The sequence below is a fragment of the Ictalurus furcatus genome, chromosome 9 (genome assembly GCF_023375685.1).
Source record: "Ictalurus furcatus strain D&B chromosome 9, Billie_1.0, whole genome shotgun sequence".
NCBI lineage: Eukaryota > Metazoa > Chordata > Actinopteri > Siluriformes > Ictaluridae > Ictalurus > Ictalurus furcatus.
In genome coordinates this window covers 26,282,185-26,301,970 of record NC_071263.1, presented here as the reverse complement: position 1 = coordinate 26,301,970, position 19,786 = coordinate 26,282,185, and the positions used below count along the sequence as shown (strand labels likewise).

At 43.6% G+C, this 19,786-nt stretch overlaps 1 protein-coding gene across 5 annotated transcripts in view; it reads right to left on the bottom strand.

The window, feature by feature from the left end:
- Nucleotides 1-19,786, bottom strand: part of ehbp1 (EH domain binding protein 1) — a 163,483-nt gene that overhangs the window by 45,512 nt on the left and 98,185 nt on the right. For 4 of the 5 annotated variants that reach the window (XM_053632663.1, XM_053632664.1, XM_053632667.1 and 1 more), the window contains 2 exons: nucleotides 4,109-4,262; nucleotides 1,319-1,489 (listed from right to left, as the gene is read on the bottom strand). In XM_053632663.1, coding sequence (XP_053488638.1) covers nucleotides 1,319-1,489; nucleotides 4,109-4,262 — 325 coding nt within the window. The remainder of the gene's footprint in view (nucleotides 1-1,318; nucleotides 1,490-4,108; nucleotides 4,263-19,786) is intronic. The other variant, XM_053632666.1, reaches the window with a different exon arrangement.

The following is a 19,786-nucleotide window of genomic DNA, read 5'->3' as shown; positions in this document are numbered from 1 at the left end:
CAAATACGCTGCACATAAGCATAACTCAAATATGACGTATGGAAGCACGACTCAAATATGACGTATGGAAGCATAACTCAAATATGCTGCCCAAAAGAATAACTCAAATATGCTGTATAGAAGCATAACTCAAATAAACTGCCAGAACTCATAACTCAAATATGTCGCCAAAAAGCATAGCTCAAGTTTGATGTATGTAAGCACAACTCAAATACGCTGCCCAGAAGCATAATTCAAATATGCTCTATGTAAGCGTGACTCAATACGCTGCATGGAAGCATAACTCAAATATACAGTGCATAAGCATAACTCAAATATACGGTACATAAGCATAACTCATATATACTGTACATAAGCATAACCTAAATATACTGTACATAAGCATAACTCAAATATACGGTACATAAGCATAACTCATATATACTGTACATAAGCATAACCTAAATATACTGTACATAAGCATAACTCATATATACTGTACATAAGCATAACTCATATATACTGTACATAAGCATAACTCAAATATACGGTACATAAGCATAACTCATATATACTGTACATAAGCATAACCTAAATATACTGTACATAAGCATAACTCAAATATACGGTACATAAGCATAACTCATATATACTGTACATAAGCATAACCTAAATATACTGTACATAAGCATAACCTCATATACTCTACATAAGCATAATCTCAAATATACTGTATATAAGCATAACTCAAATATACTGTATATAAGCATAACTCAAATATGCTGTATATAAGCATATCTCAAATATGCTGTATGAAAGCATCTCTCAAATACACTGCACATAAGCATAACTCAAATGCGCTGTATGGAAGCATAAATCAAATATGCTGCCCAGAATCATAACTCGAATACACTGTACATGCGCATAACTCAAATATGCTGTATGGAACCATAAATCAAATACCCTGTATGGAAATATAATTCAAATATGCTGTACAGAATCATAACTTGAATATGCTGTACACAAGCATAACTCAAATATGCTGTATGAACGCATATCTCAAATACGTTGTAAGGAAGCATAACTCACATGCTGTATAGAAGCATACCTCAAATGTACTGTGCTAGAAATTTAAAACAAAGGGTTAGAAGGCTCATTTGCATATTGTAGCCTTATATATACACTGTACATCATTGATCTAGTGATTATAGTTAGAACAGCTCTAAGGAAGAGTGAGTGTGTGATAGCATGCAATTTGGGTGAGTGTGAAAGCTTGGTTAGTGGTTAGGACACACACACACACACACACACACACACACACCATGCATAGTTAGTTTACCCAGAGAAGCCAGGTCAGTAGCTGAGTTAGTAAAGTCATCCTCCAGCAGACAAGTGGCCATTGGCTCCTCCTCATTATCACAAACAGTGACATCATCATCGGGCGACGGCGCCACCTGCTCGTCTTCAGACCTCTCCTCCTCACCATCAACACACACCCTACTCACCATGTCTGGAACGACAGAAACGCATCATTGCCCAAAAAAGGAGAGAGACGGTTAGTAAAGAGAGAAGAAGGTAGTTAGTTAAGTGGACGAATATAATGTTTTCCCGAGAGTAAGACGCGTTCCCCCTGAAGTCTGTGCATGATTTACATTGCAAAAATGTCGCATTAATGTACAAGATGTTTTAATAAGACTAGGAGAAACGCGGCTAACACAAAATGCTACAAAATATTCCGTATCTACATTCGAGTTCAGTCTGGTTAGCTTCTATGGATGGAAAGTTCAGGAATAAAAAAAATAAAATAAAAAATCGAACAGCTCGGATTAATACGCCTGTAGGTATGAGATTTCTGTGTGTCAAACCACAGGATAAACCAGTGATACAATCATGAGGTACTCTGGTGTTTTATTTGTATTAATTAATTTTTTTTAACACTCAAAAGAGGTCCCTGTCTGCAAACCTCTACTGTAGTTGTGAGACATATACATACACCTCCCAACCCTACATATACATGTGTCTCACTGGGTTCCTTTAACGCAAAGAGACATCGCACTTGACACACACACACACACACACACACACACATCATAAACAAAGAACAATGAAACTCTCCTTTTCTCAGAACTGAAGACAGACAGAATGAAAGAGAGAGAAGAAAGCTGTTTCTATATCCTCATCCATTTTTTAATTTGTTCTCCATGATACAGTGCGACACACACACACACCTAAAGCTAATTAAAAAAAGCTGCACGCTGGTGCAGTTGGTAAAGTTTTGCAGGCAAGCGTTTCACTCTGCTCAGCTTCAGTTCTCTCCGAACTACAGCTGAGTGTCTACGTGCGTGCGTGCGTGTGTGTGTGTGTGTGTGTGTGGGATTATGCGTTCTGCACTGCAGGCCTTGTGCATCAAGCCTATAGCGTTTCCCTGCGACCTGATTTTTAATGAGTTCTACAATTAGCAGAATTGAACAGCCAGAAAGACCAAGTAAATGTTTTTTTTTTTTCTCCCCCTCTCCCTCCCTCCCTCCATCTCTCTTCCCATCATCCCTCTCCCTTCTCCTCTCTCCACTGTGACTTCCAGGCCCTGTTAGAGGACGGCGTGAGGAACGGCTTGCTGTTTCAGGCCTCAGTAATCGAGGAGAATAGAGGGAGAGCGGAGGAAAGAGGGGATGCCATTAAGCAGACACGGGCGAGGATGAAGGGGAAAACTGACGCTTGTCAGAGAGAGAGAGAGAGAGAGAGAGAGGAGAGGAGAGATACAGACAGATTAAACGCACAGGAACATGGTGCTGTATAACCAGCTCAGTGTTGGGCATGACAGCTAGCCGCTGTGCTAATAACTCCCCTCGCCAATCTCCCCCAGTATGCACCGGTCCTCCTCTTTAATTCTACACACAGAACGCAGGCTTACGTTCTCTACATTAATAACACCAGCTAGTGGCTCACTGGGAAAGAAATGAAAACTACAGGTGAGTAATTAAAGCAATGTGAAATCCTCCTGTATGTGTGTTTTAATAATGGCCACGAGGCAATGGAATTATGTGTGTGTGTGTGTGTGTGTGTGTGTGTGTCGTCAGGTGCTCTTAAGTTTTTCTGACGTATTACTGAAGGATTAACGAAGAACCTTCTGCCTGAACAAATGGATGTGTAGTCCTGTGTGAATGCTTTCAAATTAGGCTTCACACACATATGTGTGTGTGTGTGTGTGTGTGTGTGTGTGTGTGGTTTATAATGTAATGCACTTGTGGGACACCATAGCAAAGGTAAAGTATAATAATAATGGGAAGACCATGTATCCTATTACCATTTTGCACAGACACACATACACAGAGACCAACACACACACACACACACACGCAGAGACACATACATATACACAAACAGGCAGACACACACACACACACACACAAACAGAAATAAATAATAATAATAAAAAAGAAAGAAACCAAAGTATAAAATTTAGGCATGTTATCATTAATGAATGTAATACTGAATACACTATATGGCCAAAAGTATGTGGACACCTGACCATCATACCCATGTGTGGTTCTTTCCCAAACTGCTGCCACGAAGTAGGAAGTACAGAACGTCCCTGTATGCTGTAGCATTACAGTTTCCTTCACTGGAACTGAGAGGCCCGAACCTGTTCCAGCACGACGACGCTCCTGTGCGTGAAGCGAGCTCCATGAAGACACGGTGTGTGAAGGTTGGAGTAGAAGAACTCGAGTGTCCCGCACAGAGCCCCGACCTCAACCCCACTGAATGGTTGAGGTGATGGTCAGGTGTCCACATACTTTTGGCGGTATAGTGTACTACTTTAAACAGTATTACACTGTGTGTGTGTTACATTGGGAATCTAAGATATAGTGTGTATAACAGCATTCACAATCAGTAAGGAACCTACACTACACATGAATGCACAGCGAGTGTGTAGAAGATGTGTGTGTGTGTGTGTGAACACACTGGTGTGTGTTCTGTGAGCATGTGTGTATTCACAGTACCTGGATGTACATTTGTGAGTGTGTTCTGTTACGATGAGGCTGTTTGTTTGTGAGAGAAGTCTATGTGTGTGTGTGTGTGTATGCATGCACGTGTGTGTGTGTGTGCCATAAAAGCCCCCTGCACCCACCTCCAGCTGCCTTTGACCTTCCTTTGAACTCTCCTGCAGAAGCGGAGGTGTCTGAGTGCAGAGGGAACTCAGCCATCTTCACTCCTGATCGAGCCTCTGCTATCAGCTGCCTCGCTCGCTCCCTCAGCTGCCTACGCCTCTCCTCGTCACGCTCCTGTAGAACACACACACACACACACACACACACACACACACACACGGGGGAAAGTGGGTTATTGAACAGGTGCCATCTTGAGTAATTGAGTGAAATGCCATTTTCAGCCCTCTCTAACATTATAGATCTGAGCGACAGAAACCTGTTTAGCAGCAGTGTGTGTGTGTGTGTGTGTGTGTGTGTGTGTGTGTGAGAGATACAGTTCAATAGTTTATTATATTGTATACTATGTATTATATTTCTACATTAGACCGTATTTCATAGCATTGCTAAACTCTCTATTCTCTTTCCCGTCTGACTCTTATCTACTCTTCCACTTGTTATACATCGTATGGCTAAAAGTATCGGAACACCCGACCATCGTGGATTTGGGTCTCTTAATTCTAGTGAAGGGGAAATCATAAAGCTACAGCGTATAAAGACGTTCTATACAATTGCGTGCTTCAAACTCTGTGGCAACAGTTTGGAGACGGAAGCCGTATGGGTGTGGCGGACAGGTGTCAGGTGTCCGGCTTATACACATAAGTATTCACCCCCGTTGAACGTTTCTGCATTTTGTACTGTTACAACATGGACGTGAAATGGACCAACACTTCAATTGCACACATAGTGACTCCATTTGACTGATCACGTGACTTCTCATGCCGACGGGTCTTAATAACTAATTAGGGGATTCACAGCAATGGAGGAGTGAATACTTACGCAATACTTTTGACTTTTTTTTAATATCCAAACTATACCGATTCCCCACACCAACCACTTCAATATCGGGCAATTTTGTGTACATCCATGACATACCGGGCTCTGCGATATGATCATACTGATACTGTGATTAATTACTTTAACGGTACACTTTTTCCGAGGTATTGCGAATATCGTGATGAATCGAAAATGGTGGATCGTTTATTCGAGAAAACATCCGATATCGAATATGGTAAATATTGAAATTGGATTGGAAAAGAAACCCGTTTTCGCGACTGAAAAAATTCACATATAAAAGAGACTCGAGTGGGTTTTTATTTCGCTACCTATATATCGCGTATAACAGAAATGCCTTCTGGAAATCGCGATACGATAGTTCTGCCGTATCGTCCACCCCGAACGACACTTCCACGCTATAACACCTAAACCGCACAAGTACGTGATAACACTCTTTCCGGAACGCTGCACAACTTTTCACGTAACTATAAACGGATAAAAATTTGCAACCTGGTTCTTTAACAAAAGAAAATAATAATAATAATAATAATAATAATAATAATAATAATAAGTGTAATTGTTAGCAAGTGGCTGTGTGTGTAATAAGTGCACGCCCAATCGTGCTTCATTCCTGGCGTAATTAGGCGAGATGTTTAGATGTTTATAGTCCTTTCTTTTCCGCTCGTCTGGAAAGCGGCACTAAAATAGAAAGCCCGTCGTGTAAAACTCCCTCGTAACGATGGAAGCTAAAAACCGCCTCATTTCATGCATGGCATCCCCGCATATTAATTACGAGAAAAAGGAAAAACGAAAGAGACGCGACACAGGAGCATGTTATCGAACGTTCGGATGCTCGAGTGCACACAGACTGTGGCGTCGAGAATAATTACCAATGTACTGAAAGAATCGTGCTGGCTTCGGAACTTCCAGATAAGTGTCTGTGAGGAGCACCACACTCTGATTTGATTGTAATTACTACAGGAGAAGGAACTTTAATAAATGAATCGACACTCTTTCGCCACTTTATCAGGTTCACCTAGCAGACGAGTCAATTTGGAGCTGTAGAATTTTTTTCCGACGAGGAACCCCCGCCCCCAAACCGACGAAGAAAACGCCCCTTCAACTTGGAATTCCTTCCCGGGAACACGGAAGAGTCTCCTCAACAATCACAGCATCGATACGAACCCGTATTAATAAACTGGAACTCAAAGAACATTGAAAAGAAAAAAAAAAACCCCAAAACATTAATAACTGACTATATAACGATGGTTAAAATGGTCTGCCTCGATGCAAAATAAAACCAAATTCAACTCTATTTGGACAGCACTCATCAGCTGCGATTCACTCCTAATCTTCCCCCTCCTTAAACGGCCAGAGTGATCAAATATCTATTAATACCAATAAAGTCTCAATGAAGTGTATTAAGTCACTGAGAAAACTGACTTGGGGTCTGGACTGCTTGTTAGAGTTTGGATGGGCCTCCTGTCAGTCATTTTATAGATACTCTACTCTACAGGCCACTGCAGATCCTGGGGGCGGAGCTTCGTGAATGTGGGCGTGAATCATTCAAAACGTCACACCCTTAACTAACTATTAGAGACCTATTCTTGGGGGGGGAAAAAACTTACCCAATTCACCTTTAAACACTCTAATATGTTTGTATGCTGACTTATCATAATCATAAACAACTGCTTAAAGCTGCTATAGTACAAGTAATATACAGGTGCGTAAAAAAAATTATCCCCCCCGTAATTTAATTCAAAAAGTTGAACTTTCATATACTCTAGATTCATTACACATAAAGGGAAATACTCCAAGCCTTTTTTTTTGTTTGTTTGTTTTTTTCTCGATGATTACAGCTCACGGAAATCAGAACTCCAGTATGTGAAAATACTAGAATGATGAATTTATAATACAGAAATGTCGACCTTCTGGAAAGTTACTTTATGCACTCGATATTTGGTTCTGGGTTTTAATCCTTTTGTATGAATTACTGCATGAGTGCGGCGTGGCATGGAGGCGATCAGCGTGTGGCGCTGCTGAGGTGTTCTGGAAGTCCAGGTTGCTTTGATAGCGGTCTTCGGCTCGTCTGTATCGTTAGGTCTGGTGTCTCTTATAGATTCTCTATGGGGTTCGGGTCAGGCGAGTCGGCTGGACGATCAAGCACGGTAATACCACGGTCAGAAAAGCAGTTACTAGTAGTTTTGGCACTGTGGGCAGGTGCCAAGTCCTGCTGGACAAGGAAATCAGCATCTCCATAAATCTCGTCAGCAGATAGAAGCATGAAGTGCGGTAAAATCTCCTGGTAGACGCTGCATCGACTCTCGACTTGAGAAAACACAGTGGACCAACAACAGCAGATGACCTGGCAACCCAAATCATCACTGACTGTGGAAACATCACACTGGACTTCAAGCTACTTGGATTCTGTTCCTCTCCACTCTTCCTCCAGACTCTGGAACCTTGATTTCCAAATGAAATGCAACATCTACCTTCATCTTCCCCGTGATTGTGGTCGTGTACTGAACCAGACTGAGAGATTAAAGCCTCAGGAAACCTTCGCAGGTGTTTTGAGTTAATTCGCTGATTAGAGCTCGTCTCAGGTCGACATTTCTGTATGATAAATTCTTTACTCTAATATTTTCAGATACTGGAGTTTTAATTTCTGTGAGCTGTGATCATCGAGATTAAAACACAGACAGGTTTGAAATATTTCACTTCATGTGTCATGAATCTAGAATATATGAAACGATGTTCTAATTTTTTGAGATGCACCTGTAAGTAATAACAAGAACGAACTTGTTTCACGGATGTTCCACAATATTACGTGACTATAAATAGATTTAAAAAAAAAAACCAAACAAACAAAAAAACACAGCATAAGAATAGATGTTCTTAAATGAATACAAATAACTGAAACGGCTGGCAAATCGCTGCGTTATAAGAGAAATGGAACACTTCGGGACATGCTATTACTGGAAAATAACTACGGCCAGGGTGCCAACGGTGACTCCATTTCACGCTGCTCAGCCTCAGATCACCTCGCTGTTGATTATTTTCCAACAGCAGCACGCCCCCTAATGTTTTATTCCTTCCTTAAATGCAACATTCCACACATGAACTGGTGCACTCACATATATACAAACATTAAAGTGCACGTCTACATCCGTAAACACACTCCGTCAACAAAAACGCACACCTCTCACACTAACACACACACACACAGACCTGTTTAGCAACGCATACAGTCAAATACACCTAACATGTGCGCTATTCGTCTTCTCCCTCTCACGTATGCGCGCGCACACACACACACACACACTTTAAACGCCTGTAAGCTGTGATATGATTCTTCTAAGATTGACTAAGATATTGAAGAAACCCACATCTGAAATGTTTTTGAGTGTTTTTAAACCGGCACTTACATGCATATTGTCTCCCACACCCACACACACTTGTGCACACCCACCCACCCACCCACCCTCCCACTCAGACACAAGCAAGTACAAACAGATTTGCTGACCCTGGTGTTTCTTAATCTCTGTACAGCCCTGCACTAACACGTTTCCAGTCCAGTAGAACAGGACAGCTCTCACAAACTCTACAGCACTGCACAGCAACGCTAATTAGCCCGCGTTTCCATCCTAACGCTCTGTTTGTAGTCTGTGTTTCGGAAGGACAACGAGCAGCCGTGATAATGAGTACATCCCAATAGCAGGACCCTAATGAGGGGAGTTACAGAGGAATGAACCCGGTGGGATGAGTTTAACTGATGGTCAATAACCACAATTTAACTCATTACACACACCTGAGGGCAGGATACATGGTTAACTAGGTGTGTGTGTGCGTGTGGGGGGGGGTTGATTAGGTTTGGTAAATAGAAAAATGTTCCAAATAGTTCAACATATCCAATATTAGTAAGTTATAGAAGTAAGATGTTTTCCAACAGAAAGAGTCTTATATACTGATGCTTACAGTTAACATTCATATTAATACCAGGATACGGGGAAGCTCCTGTGGACAGAACGACAGCACCGAACCTCTTCAGGTAGCGTCGAACGAGCTTGGAGAGCATCTCGAACTGCTCGTCCGTTCAAGTTCGGACACCGGATCAGATCTGGATGCTGAGCAGCGAAAGAACAATTCTGTGTCCGATAAGGATTTCGGTGTCGATCTGGGATGCATATTCGGGGTCGGCGCAACGAAAGATCCATCTATCGTCATGCCCAAACCCACGATGCTATCAAACGTCACAAGATTATTCCGGATTCTTTATTTATTTGTTTATTTATTTAAAACTGGAAATCTGTGTGCTGCATTTTCCTGTCCAGATGAAATATGTACGAACTACAAGGAAAGAGAATAGCAATTATTCTTGGACGTTTCAGAGCTTTTATTGTACCTGTGAATTAGTCGGGGGGGGGGGACAAACACTAAAAATAGTTTTGGAGATATTCTCCTTTTTATTTATTTTTTTTTAACGAATTTTACAGTACGTCACTTGTGCGAAAACAATCAAACCTTTTGATGATTCAAACTTGTGCAACTCTTCGAGATCGTCCAATTAAATGCTCTCTGGAATGTATATGTCCCGCCTCCGGAGGTGGGTCTTGCTCTAGTTGAGCAGTGCATTAGCAGCAAACATGGCTCTTCGATGCGTCTTCCCTTGTCCAGCCGTCCCTCGGTCGAAGGGGGAGGAACTTGTATGACAGAAAGCGATTTATACGCCATCAGTAAGAGCAAGTAACAGGCTCTCGTCAATCTCTTGGCGGTCCTCTGTATTTAGCTAGCGCTCTAAACTACTGCCAGTTTGGTGGCGTGGTGCATCCCGAACGCTACCGGCTGCTGTTTAAATCAGTCACATCGCTCGGACTCTGAAGCGGAGCCGCTCGTTCCATCTCCCTGCCTCTTTCTTGCGCTCTAAACAGGCATCAAGTGGCTCTTCTTCAGCTAGACTGAAGCTCGACCGCTTCAGTCTGGACTCTCCGACTGCGCAGCAGGCAGAGTGTGAGGAAAGACAGAGGAGTAAAAGAGAGATCAGTGGCCCATCCAGACCCCGAGCAGTTGATCACAGAGGATAACGAGGTCATCAGAGAGAACTCAGGAAAGACTTTTCTGAAAGGGAGTAAGAAAAAAAAAAAAAAAGAAAGAAAGAAAGAAAAAAAAAAAAAAACGGCCAAGAAGACCCCCAGTGGCGGCGGCTAGCAGGTCACTGGACATCTTAAAGAAATGGAAAATAAAAAACTTGGCATGTCTTAAAGGTTGTTCTTGTATTTTAAAAAACAAAACAAAACACAAAAGATGGCAAGCGGAGGCTGACGCCAACATGGCAGGGGGGCGGCACAGGCGCTGGGGCATGAGGTCGTGGCGGCTGCCCTCGCCTGGATAGCTGCTCTTTTGGCACACACACGTATGCACTGACGCACACGGAGCCCGGCCGGTGCCGTACCGGTGCCAGGGAGCCGGCCGCTGTGAAGCGAGAGGAGATACGTTTGTCATGGGTGTTTTTGGGAGCGGGAGATGAGGAAGCGTGTGTGTGTCTATGTCTGCATGTGTATATGAGAGAGAAAGAGAGAGCAAGCACACACACACACACACACACACACGTGCAGTGTAAAGGAACAGAGATTTCAGATCACTATCCCATCCAACAGCAGTGTGTGCAAACACACATTTTTTTCAGAATATAATCTTTCATTTAATAAAACGCTTGACAGAGACTTAGAGACACTCCCTCCGTCTCAGCTCTGTCTTAATGCTGACACACACGCAGCTTGTGTTCGCTAATTCGGCTTGGACGCGGGCCAGTTTTCACCCTGTTCTCACCCAGTTGTTCTTTTCATGGTCAGAGACGAGCGCGGCTGCGCTGCCCGATGGGGTGTGTGACCCTTAAGATCGGCCGCCGCGGTATACCTGGATATTTACGGACCTGGCTCGTGCCTGCGTTCCCGCCTAACGAGAGTCCTCTTAGCGCAGACGCAAGGTCAAAACGAAACCGTGAAACCACTGCCCGTGTCTGGTTTTGCGGATGTGCGCCGTTTACATCACGTCACTACACTCCGATACGGTCGAGGGCCGAAGCGTACGTACGCCTTGCAGAATCTGAAAAATGTTCGTGTACCCCCACAAGCGGCACTGAGAAGAGACAAATGATCAGAGAGCGACTTGTTGCTTTCTGGGTTAAACAGAGAGAGAAAAAAAACAGAGAGTAAGGAGAGACAGGACATGGAGAGAGGGGAAAGAGAAAGAGGTAAAGAGAGACAGGGGCGTGCAAGTCTGTTTCAGTGTGTAATGTGATGTCAGGGTGTCAGCTTAAAATGCAACTAAGCAGGTGAGTGTCGGCTAATCCTACAGCCGGCTTCTACACGTAGCCGAGAGGGAGGGAGAGAGAGAGAGAGAGAGGGAGAGAGTGTGTGTGTGAGAGAGAGAGAGAGAGAGTGTGAGTGAGTGTGTTTGTGTGCATGAGAGAGAGTATACTGTATGTGTGTGTGAGAGAGAGAGAGAGAGAGAGTGAGAGAGGGTGTGTGTGAGAGAGAGTGAGAGAGAGAGTGTGTGTGCGTGAGAATGAGAGAGAGAGAGAGAGGGTGTGTGTGAGCGAGAGAGAGAGAGAGAGAGAGTGTGAGAGAGTGAGAGAGAGAGTGTGTGTGTGTGAGAGAGAGAGAGAGAGAGAGAGAGAGAGAGATGGCACTAAGCCTTATCAGAGGCCTACAGATGGCGGTCCCGGATCAATGCACATGCGCCGCGATCAATGCATTTGATAACGAATTAGGAAGAAAACTGTACATGCTATCAAAGGAGTTGTACATGGCATAATTATGATGGCGCGTGTGCGTGCTGTTGATACGGCGCCTGCGCTAAAGCAGCATGATTAATGCCGGAGATAGAGGGAGAGGGGAAGGAGATGGGTTGTGGGTTAAAAAAAAAAAAAAAAAAATCTGCCAATCCCCCCGCCGCCCCCCCCTTTAACCATCCTGCCAGAAAGATGGAGGAAAAGAAATCATGTCAAAGTCTTCAGAATCCATCGAGTGAGAGAGAGAGAGAGAGAGAGAGAGAGAGAGAGAGAGAGAGAATATTATTCTTAATAATCACGAACATTATTATTTTTAACAGGAAATGGGGAATCCAGAGGCCGGGTTTGTCCTTCTGAGATGATTATGAATAATACTTCACTTGTATACAACTCCTAACGCTCCACGCAGATCTCGTAACACTACGTGTCTTATAACGGCTCGTATCCGTCTTACAGCAGGACGTCTGAACAGATTGCGTACATGTTCTGTAGCGGTGTGTGTAACTCGTCCCGTACACACACAGTGTGTTATAAACACAGGCATACGCCTTGTAATCAGCTCTTATGAGCTTGTACATGTCTCAGTAACTCTTATATATCCATATGCATGCATCACACGCCAGAACGTGTGTGTGTGTGTGTGTGTGTGTGTGTGTGTGTGTGTGTGTAGGAGAAGGAAACAGGTCAAGCAGGAAAACTCCAGCTCCAAGGTGTCTGGCTGTCACAGGACAAGATAATTGGACAGAAAAAAAAGAGACCTATTCACAGACAAATTTCTCGCTCTCTCTCGCTCACACACACACACACACACACATCATTTCACAACATACAACAGCGTCAAAGTACTCGCATGTCTGGACAATAAGCGAATGCATACACCGGCAACTGCTTCCGTATTTACAGACACCCTAACACACACGCATTCTCACAGTCCTTGTCGTCTCAATCTCTCTCGCGCACTCGCACACACGCACTCTCACACACTCTTTAAAAGTTCTGATTCTGTACAACAGCTGCGTTTTAATCTTTACTGGGATTTTGAGGGCCTCAAACCTACATTCATTACATCAGCATTCTACACACAATTCCACTTTACAGTATGTTAATCGTCTAGAGTTAATATACACAATCCATCGTGCGCAATTAAACCAGACACACACTCACTCTCTCTCTCTCTCTCTCTCACTCTCTCTCACTCTCTCTGCAGAGACAAAGCGGAAATCAGTCAACGCGCCGGGATGAACAATTGTAATTTCACATTAAAATGAACAGTGGCAATCCGCTGCGCTTAAAGTGTACGTTTTTATCCCTCATCTTTTATTCATAGGATGCAGCTCTATTATAAGTTCCCAGGGTACGTATGGGTGTGTGACAGTGAGAGCGAAAGAACGCAGGACTACAAGTGGATGAAAAGACACGCGTGCAAGTTAGAAACCGAGTATAGACAGAGGAGTGAACGGGGGGGGGGGGACACGAGACGCCGGGTCTATCCATAGGTGTAGCTTCAATTCAATTCAATTCAATTTTATTCGTAGAGCGCTTTTAACAACGCACATTGTCCCAAAGCAGCTTTACAGAAACATAATCAACACAGGATACAGATTCTAAGTGTGTGAATGTATCCCTATTGAGCCAGACGACGGAGAGGAAGAACTCCCCAAGACGCTTAAACGGTCTAGGACGGTTCCAGATGTTGAACATTCAGCGTTTTCTGCGCAGTACTGATGTTCGTCGCGATCCCATATTTCAAATGCCTCAGATGTCAGACGCACGCATCCGTTAACTTTCGTTCGATCGCGTTTTAGTGGCTCCCGGATGCTGCGGTGAGAAACAGGATTAACCAATCAGAATCGTGCACCCCCCCCCCCCGCCGTTTCTGTGAGAAAGCGATCCGCCAGCTAGTTACCAAAGTAAATAAATAAATAAAAAAAGAAGTGCAGATCTGTATTTATAAAGTAAAATTCCAATATTTCCCCTTATTACGAGCATCTTATTTGAAAATAATTTTAGTAGCACAGTCATAAAGGTACGTTACGGCGATGCTAATCGAGCCTTACGCGATTGAATGGTAAAACTCCTACAAGCGTCTGGCCTCCACCCAGACTGCGTGAGCGCGTCACACTCAATATAACCGCGCGGATCATGCAGAGCTTTTATTCGGTGTATTTCCTCACCCCTGCCTCAAATTAACTCCTGCCCACTCTAGTGCTACTCACAATGACTAGACATTAAAGAGAAATTACACACTAATTAGACAGAGATACAAGATATACTTGTACAGACAAAAGTTCATCAACTCTTTAATTACACTTTAATCACTATTGCCAATGACATTATTATTAAATAAATAAATAAATAAATAAATAAAATCCCTAATTCTTAGTATTAGAGCTATATTTTATCCTCCCCCCCCCCCCCACACCCATTTCCTACTTAGATTTTCTAATTCTAGAGCATTTAACCTGAAACAGTTTCTTAAAGTGGAGTCAAAACTGTACACACAAGGGGTTGAAAAACTATTTCTACTTGGCAGTGTGAATTTTTGCGTGGAATATTTCTCTAGTCTTCAAACGACGTGCGGGTAACAATACGCCCTTACTGCTGTAGTAGGAGAAAATACACTGGTTTATAGCGTCATAGTTCACAGAGACTCGGCTGCTTTTCTCCATGACTAAATACTGTGATAGCGTATGGTGTGTATCGTCCCAATGTCATCTTCGTTGAAAAAATCTAAACAATTCTTTAAAGGAAAATTGTCCGGTTTGCAAAAAACAAAACAAAAATATTTATGTATGTAAATATAGCTGAATTTGTAATACGTCTATATTAGCTGAATTTTACACGTTTTAAACGACATGGGGTTCGACTTGTCTTAACGCAGGATTTTATTTATTTTTTTATTAAGCCGAGTTCCAAATAGCCTCCTGTTCACTATACACTCACTACAGATATACATCTATGTCTTTAATTTATTTATTCATTTTCATATGATTCATTTTCATGTGATTCATCTTCATGTGATTCATTTACGTATGATTCGTTTATGTGATTCATATTCAAGTGATTCGTTTTCATGTGATTCATTTACGTATGATTCATTTACATGTGTACACATACATGTACAGATATATATCTATAAAAAGAGTGTTTAAACTTGCATTTGACTGTTGATGTCTACTTTTATTATTATTATTATTATTATTAACTTTTATTAAAAAAAAATCTGTTTACTGCTTATTTTGTTTTAAAGGCGCTTTATAAAATAAAGTTTATTATTATTATAATATCGAACAACAACAACAGCAACATCTGAGGCTTAACTACAGAAAATACACATTGGAAATTATATACTTAAAAAAAATGGAAATAAAGTATTAAATGATAGATTTATACACTGCCCCTTTCCAAAAAAAAACCAAAACATAAAAACGGGCGTTTCCTAGTACGACCCTGGGAGAGAGAGAGAGAGAGAGAGAGTCTCTCTCACGTCTCACATGCTTAATCTCCCTTCATCTCAGCACACACTGATCTCAATCTCTGTGTGTGTGTGTACGTGTGTATGTGTGTGGGTGTGTGTGCAAAAGTATAAAACTTTAACCTTATAATAACCCAGGTGCCAAAAGTGATGAAATAAAGCTGAAATGAAAGACACCATTGAAAATGAAATTGATGGGTCGGCTATTTGAGGGGAGGAGAGAGAGAGAGAGAGAGAGAGAGAGAGAGAGAGAGAGAGAAAGAAGAGTTTGAGATGATCCCCAGTTTAAAAAAAAAAATCAATTTAAAGCTGAGTAGTTTTTAAAGAAAGTCAAATATTGTGGGGATCATCATGGTGGTGTAGAGGTCAGCACGTTTGTCGCACCTCCGGGGTTGGGGTTCGATTCCTGTGTCCGCGGAGTTTGCACGTGCTCCCCGTGCTTCTGGGGTTTCCTCCCGGGTACTCTAGTTTCCTCCTCCAGTCCAAAGACATGCGTTGTAGGCTGACAGGCATTTCTAAATTCTCCGTAGTGTGTGAATGTGTGTGTGAGTGTGTGATTGTGCTCTGTGATGGGCTGGCACTCTGTCCAGGGCGTCCCCCACCGTACGCCCCGAGCCCCTGGGATTGGCTCCAGGGTTCAGGTACAGAAAATGGACGGATGGATGGGTGGATGGATAAAACGTCGGATGGGTATCGACATCGGCTGATGCTCTAGGTTTCAGCATCAGTATCGGAAAAGAAAAAGGGGTGTTGTGACAACCTCTACTTCACATGAGGGGGGAAAAAACCCAAACAAACCCAAAATTCATTTTTCATCTCAATATAAGGAGACACAATACGCTCCAAAAAGACACCACTTAAGTGTTTTACACGCTTTTATCATCAATGTAGATAAAAAGCAGATACACTACGGCAAAAAAAAAAAAAAAAAAGATGGTGGACAGGGTAAAAACCACTGCGGGAATACAGAAGAGATATCTCTGTCTCACATGTTCTCTCTCTCTCTCACACACACACACACGCGCGCGCACACACGGAAGCTGGCATAAGTTCAAAGGTTTGTTCTGTCTCTCCCCTACAGCGAGGGTCACGGGCATCTCGGAAAAGTCACTTCACCAGAGAGAGAGAGAGAGAGAGAGAGAGAGAGAGAGAGAGAGAGAGAGAGAAACGGAGGGGCCCCATCGGTATGAAGTCCAATTAAACTAATCATAACGAGCCACTGAGCATGAGGGAGATCACCTGGAATCCCCCCTGCCGCCCTCCCGTTACCCCTCTTGCCCTCCCCGCCCCCCCCCACCTCTCTCTCTCTCTCTCTCTCTTCCCCACCTTTTCTCCCTGTCATAATTACCCTGGCCAGAGTTGTGTGAAATTACCCCTCTGATCAGCTGCTGCTTCAGAAAGCTGGCTCCGAGCTCTCCACAATTGAACCCAACACATACATAAACATTATTCCCACCTTTCTCTCCTCCTTCTCTGCTCTCACCCATCACTCTCTCTTTTATTTCTTTTACAAGGTCAAATACAGGCAGGAAGGACAAATGAGGTAAGCCTAATGTATGGTGCATGTGTGAGTGTGTGTGTGTGTATTAGGGCACATAGCTTTTTAATGATTGTTCATTAATTACTCATTACAGCCAGTGGCTCGGTGTGTGTGTGTGTGTGTGTGTGTGTGTACATGTGGTGTCAGACTTCCAGCTCTAATAGATTGTGAAGGCCACCTACCTACAGCCATCAGGACCAGAACAAAACCATCATTACTGCTACGCCTCTATCAAAGACCCAAAACACACACACGCACACACACGCACTCATGCACCCGGGAACCGAAGAACAGAAGGGGTGAACTTAGATCAAAGGCAGAAGCTTCATGCTGGATACTGGAACCAAATTAGCATGGCATGCTGGAAAACGGCTGACACACACACACACACACACGCACACACACACACGCTGCTGATGAGGAGGGGTTAGTGACGCCACCAATGAAACACACCAACAGTCACAGACAAAGACTGGCTCGCACACACACACACACACACACACACACACACACACACACACACGGTGGCTCAGCGGTTACGATTATCAGCTAGTGATCAGATGGTTGCGAGTTCAAATCCCAGGACTACCCAAGTAACTACATCTTACACACGTTCCCATGTTCTTGCTCACGAATAGTACAACGTCCGTCTGTCCAACTGATCCACACCGTGAGCAGTTCTGAACCGATAACACTGCGCAAAACAAACAAATTACTGTATGCCCAAGTGAAAGAACCTCTCACTGTTGCGAAATAATGAAAGGTGGTGTCAGAAAGACATCCTGTAATGAGACGTCTGTAAAACACGACTAAAGGCGCTATCCGAAGGTAGATCCGGGAGAATAAACACAGCGCTGTGTATAAGAGGGCAGGTGTGAGCTTATTCATAAGAACTATATCATCAACAGCACTTGTAAAATCAGCTGAAATACTGTGAACCTCTGTGCCATTCATCACCTTATAGACTGGACAGGGCCACACACACACACACACACACACACACACACTGGCTAACCTGGTATATTTGTGCTATAGCGGCTATGAGTGTTTTTATACCCAGACAGAATATGATGCAGTATAAAGTGATCCAGAATCATACAAACTGGTCAATAATAACTAAACAATACACCAAGACTGACACCGAGGCCACGCCTCCTCACCTGGGACTGACGGAGGCCACGCCTCCTCCCCGGGGACTCGCAGAGGCCACGCCTCCTCCCCGGGGACTCGCAGAGGCCACGCCTCCTCCCCGGGGACCAACATCGAGACCACGCCTCCTTCACTGGGACAGACAGCAAGACCACGCCTCCTTCACTTGGACCTTCACAGAGGCCACGCCTCCTTATAGTAATAATAGCGTGCGTCCGAATGCCAGGCTCTGTCAGAGAGATGCTGCTGGGCCTTTGAGCTGTCTGGAGTAGATTCTGCATCTCTTATGAGTTAGTCTGAACGGAAGCGGGTGAGAATCCAATAAAACGGAAGTGAACGGATGTTCTTTCCGCTCCCTGTGTTGAAGCTGATGATCAGTACAGCCGGAAACCAAACAGCCACTTCAGAATTCATCGAGCTGATCAAACTACACAAATGCATTCCGCTCCATCAAACTACGCCCTGTCTTTTACACCACTACTCGCTCTTCCCTTCTTCCCGCTATCCCTCATCTGTCCATCCTCTGTTCCTCTCCTCTCCTCCTTGTAATTGAATTAAAATCGTCCTTATGCACGCTGCGCTCAGCAGGGCTGCGTCTTGCCGAGGGCCCCGCGGCGTGAGATAACACCCCCCCCCTCCGCTCCCCTAATCAAAACAAGACATCGCCGAATCTAATCTAAATCGCTGCCAATTATCAGCGCACCGAGGTCCACGCTACCTTCTGATCAATGTTTTCTATTAAAAAGCCAAACGATTCAATATGCCAGCGCACTAAAGCAACCCGGGCTCATTAGCACCGTTGTCCTTGGGAGACACGCGCGCATGCACGGTGTTAATTTGTGGCTAATCTACGGAATGGCAAACCGTCTCCCCTTCACCAACTCGTAGAGGACTTATGTTAAAGAGACACAGATAGCAGGAAGACAGAGAGGGGGGAGGGGTCAGACAGCGCTTTGAAAGAATTTATTTTGGAAATAAACACCGGCACAAGGTTTGAAGCCAATAGCGGCATTATACTTTAATACCCCCCCGCCCCCGGTCCATTCCTAAACATCACCCCACTACTTAATTCAAGGACGTCTCGCTCTCCTGCGAAGCCTCGCTCTACGATATTACATTAGCGCACGAGGAGGTGGCCGGTACTTTCTCTCTAAATACTATTCGAATGTTTGGACCGTTTCTATTGAACTATTCAAAAATATTATGAAACAGTCATGCGGGACTTTTCAAGAGGAGTTAAAGCTGTGAGATTTTCTCATCACAGTGACCATATCAGTGTGTGTGTGTGTGTGTGTGTGTATAGAGGAGCGTTTAAAGTCTCTCCGGTTGAATCAAGAGACGTACTTCTTTATCCACAGCTCCGACACTTCCTGTATCTTTCTTGCATCTTTCGCAAGTTTAGACACACTCGTACTTTATTATTTTTATCCAATTATATCTGTCCAATCTTCAGCGGTTCGGTTTCGGTGAGTCCGTGCTCACCGTCTCCTCGGGTTCCTGTTCTCGTCTTACAAGAGAGGAACCTCACGTGGTCTCCTGCTGTCCTTCGGGTTTCGTCACGTTTTATTATTATTATTATTATTTTTTTGTACCCCTTTCTTTTTTTTGATGTTGAACATTAAAGTCCCACTGAAACCGAAATGGACGTCTTTGTGGCTTAACGTACGAATACGTCGAGCTTAAGGTTCTCTATAAGCTAGTGCGCTCCAACACGCGTTTAGAAGATACACGCGTTCGACATTTACAGCCTTCTCTCTACCACCGATACGGATCAACGATCTTTATGACATCACTCTGCACTTTTGATTTTCTGTCCGATCGAAAGCTCTCCAGAATCCGAAGTGTCCCGCCCCCGACGTTACAGAAATCCA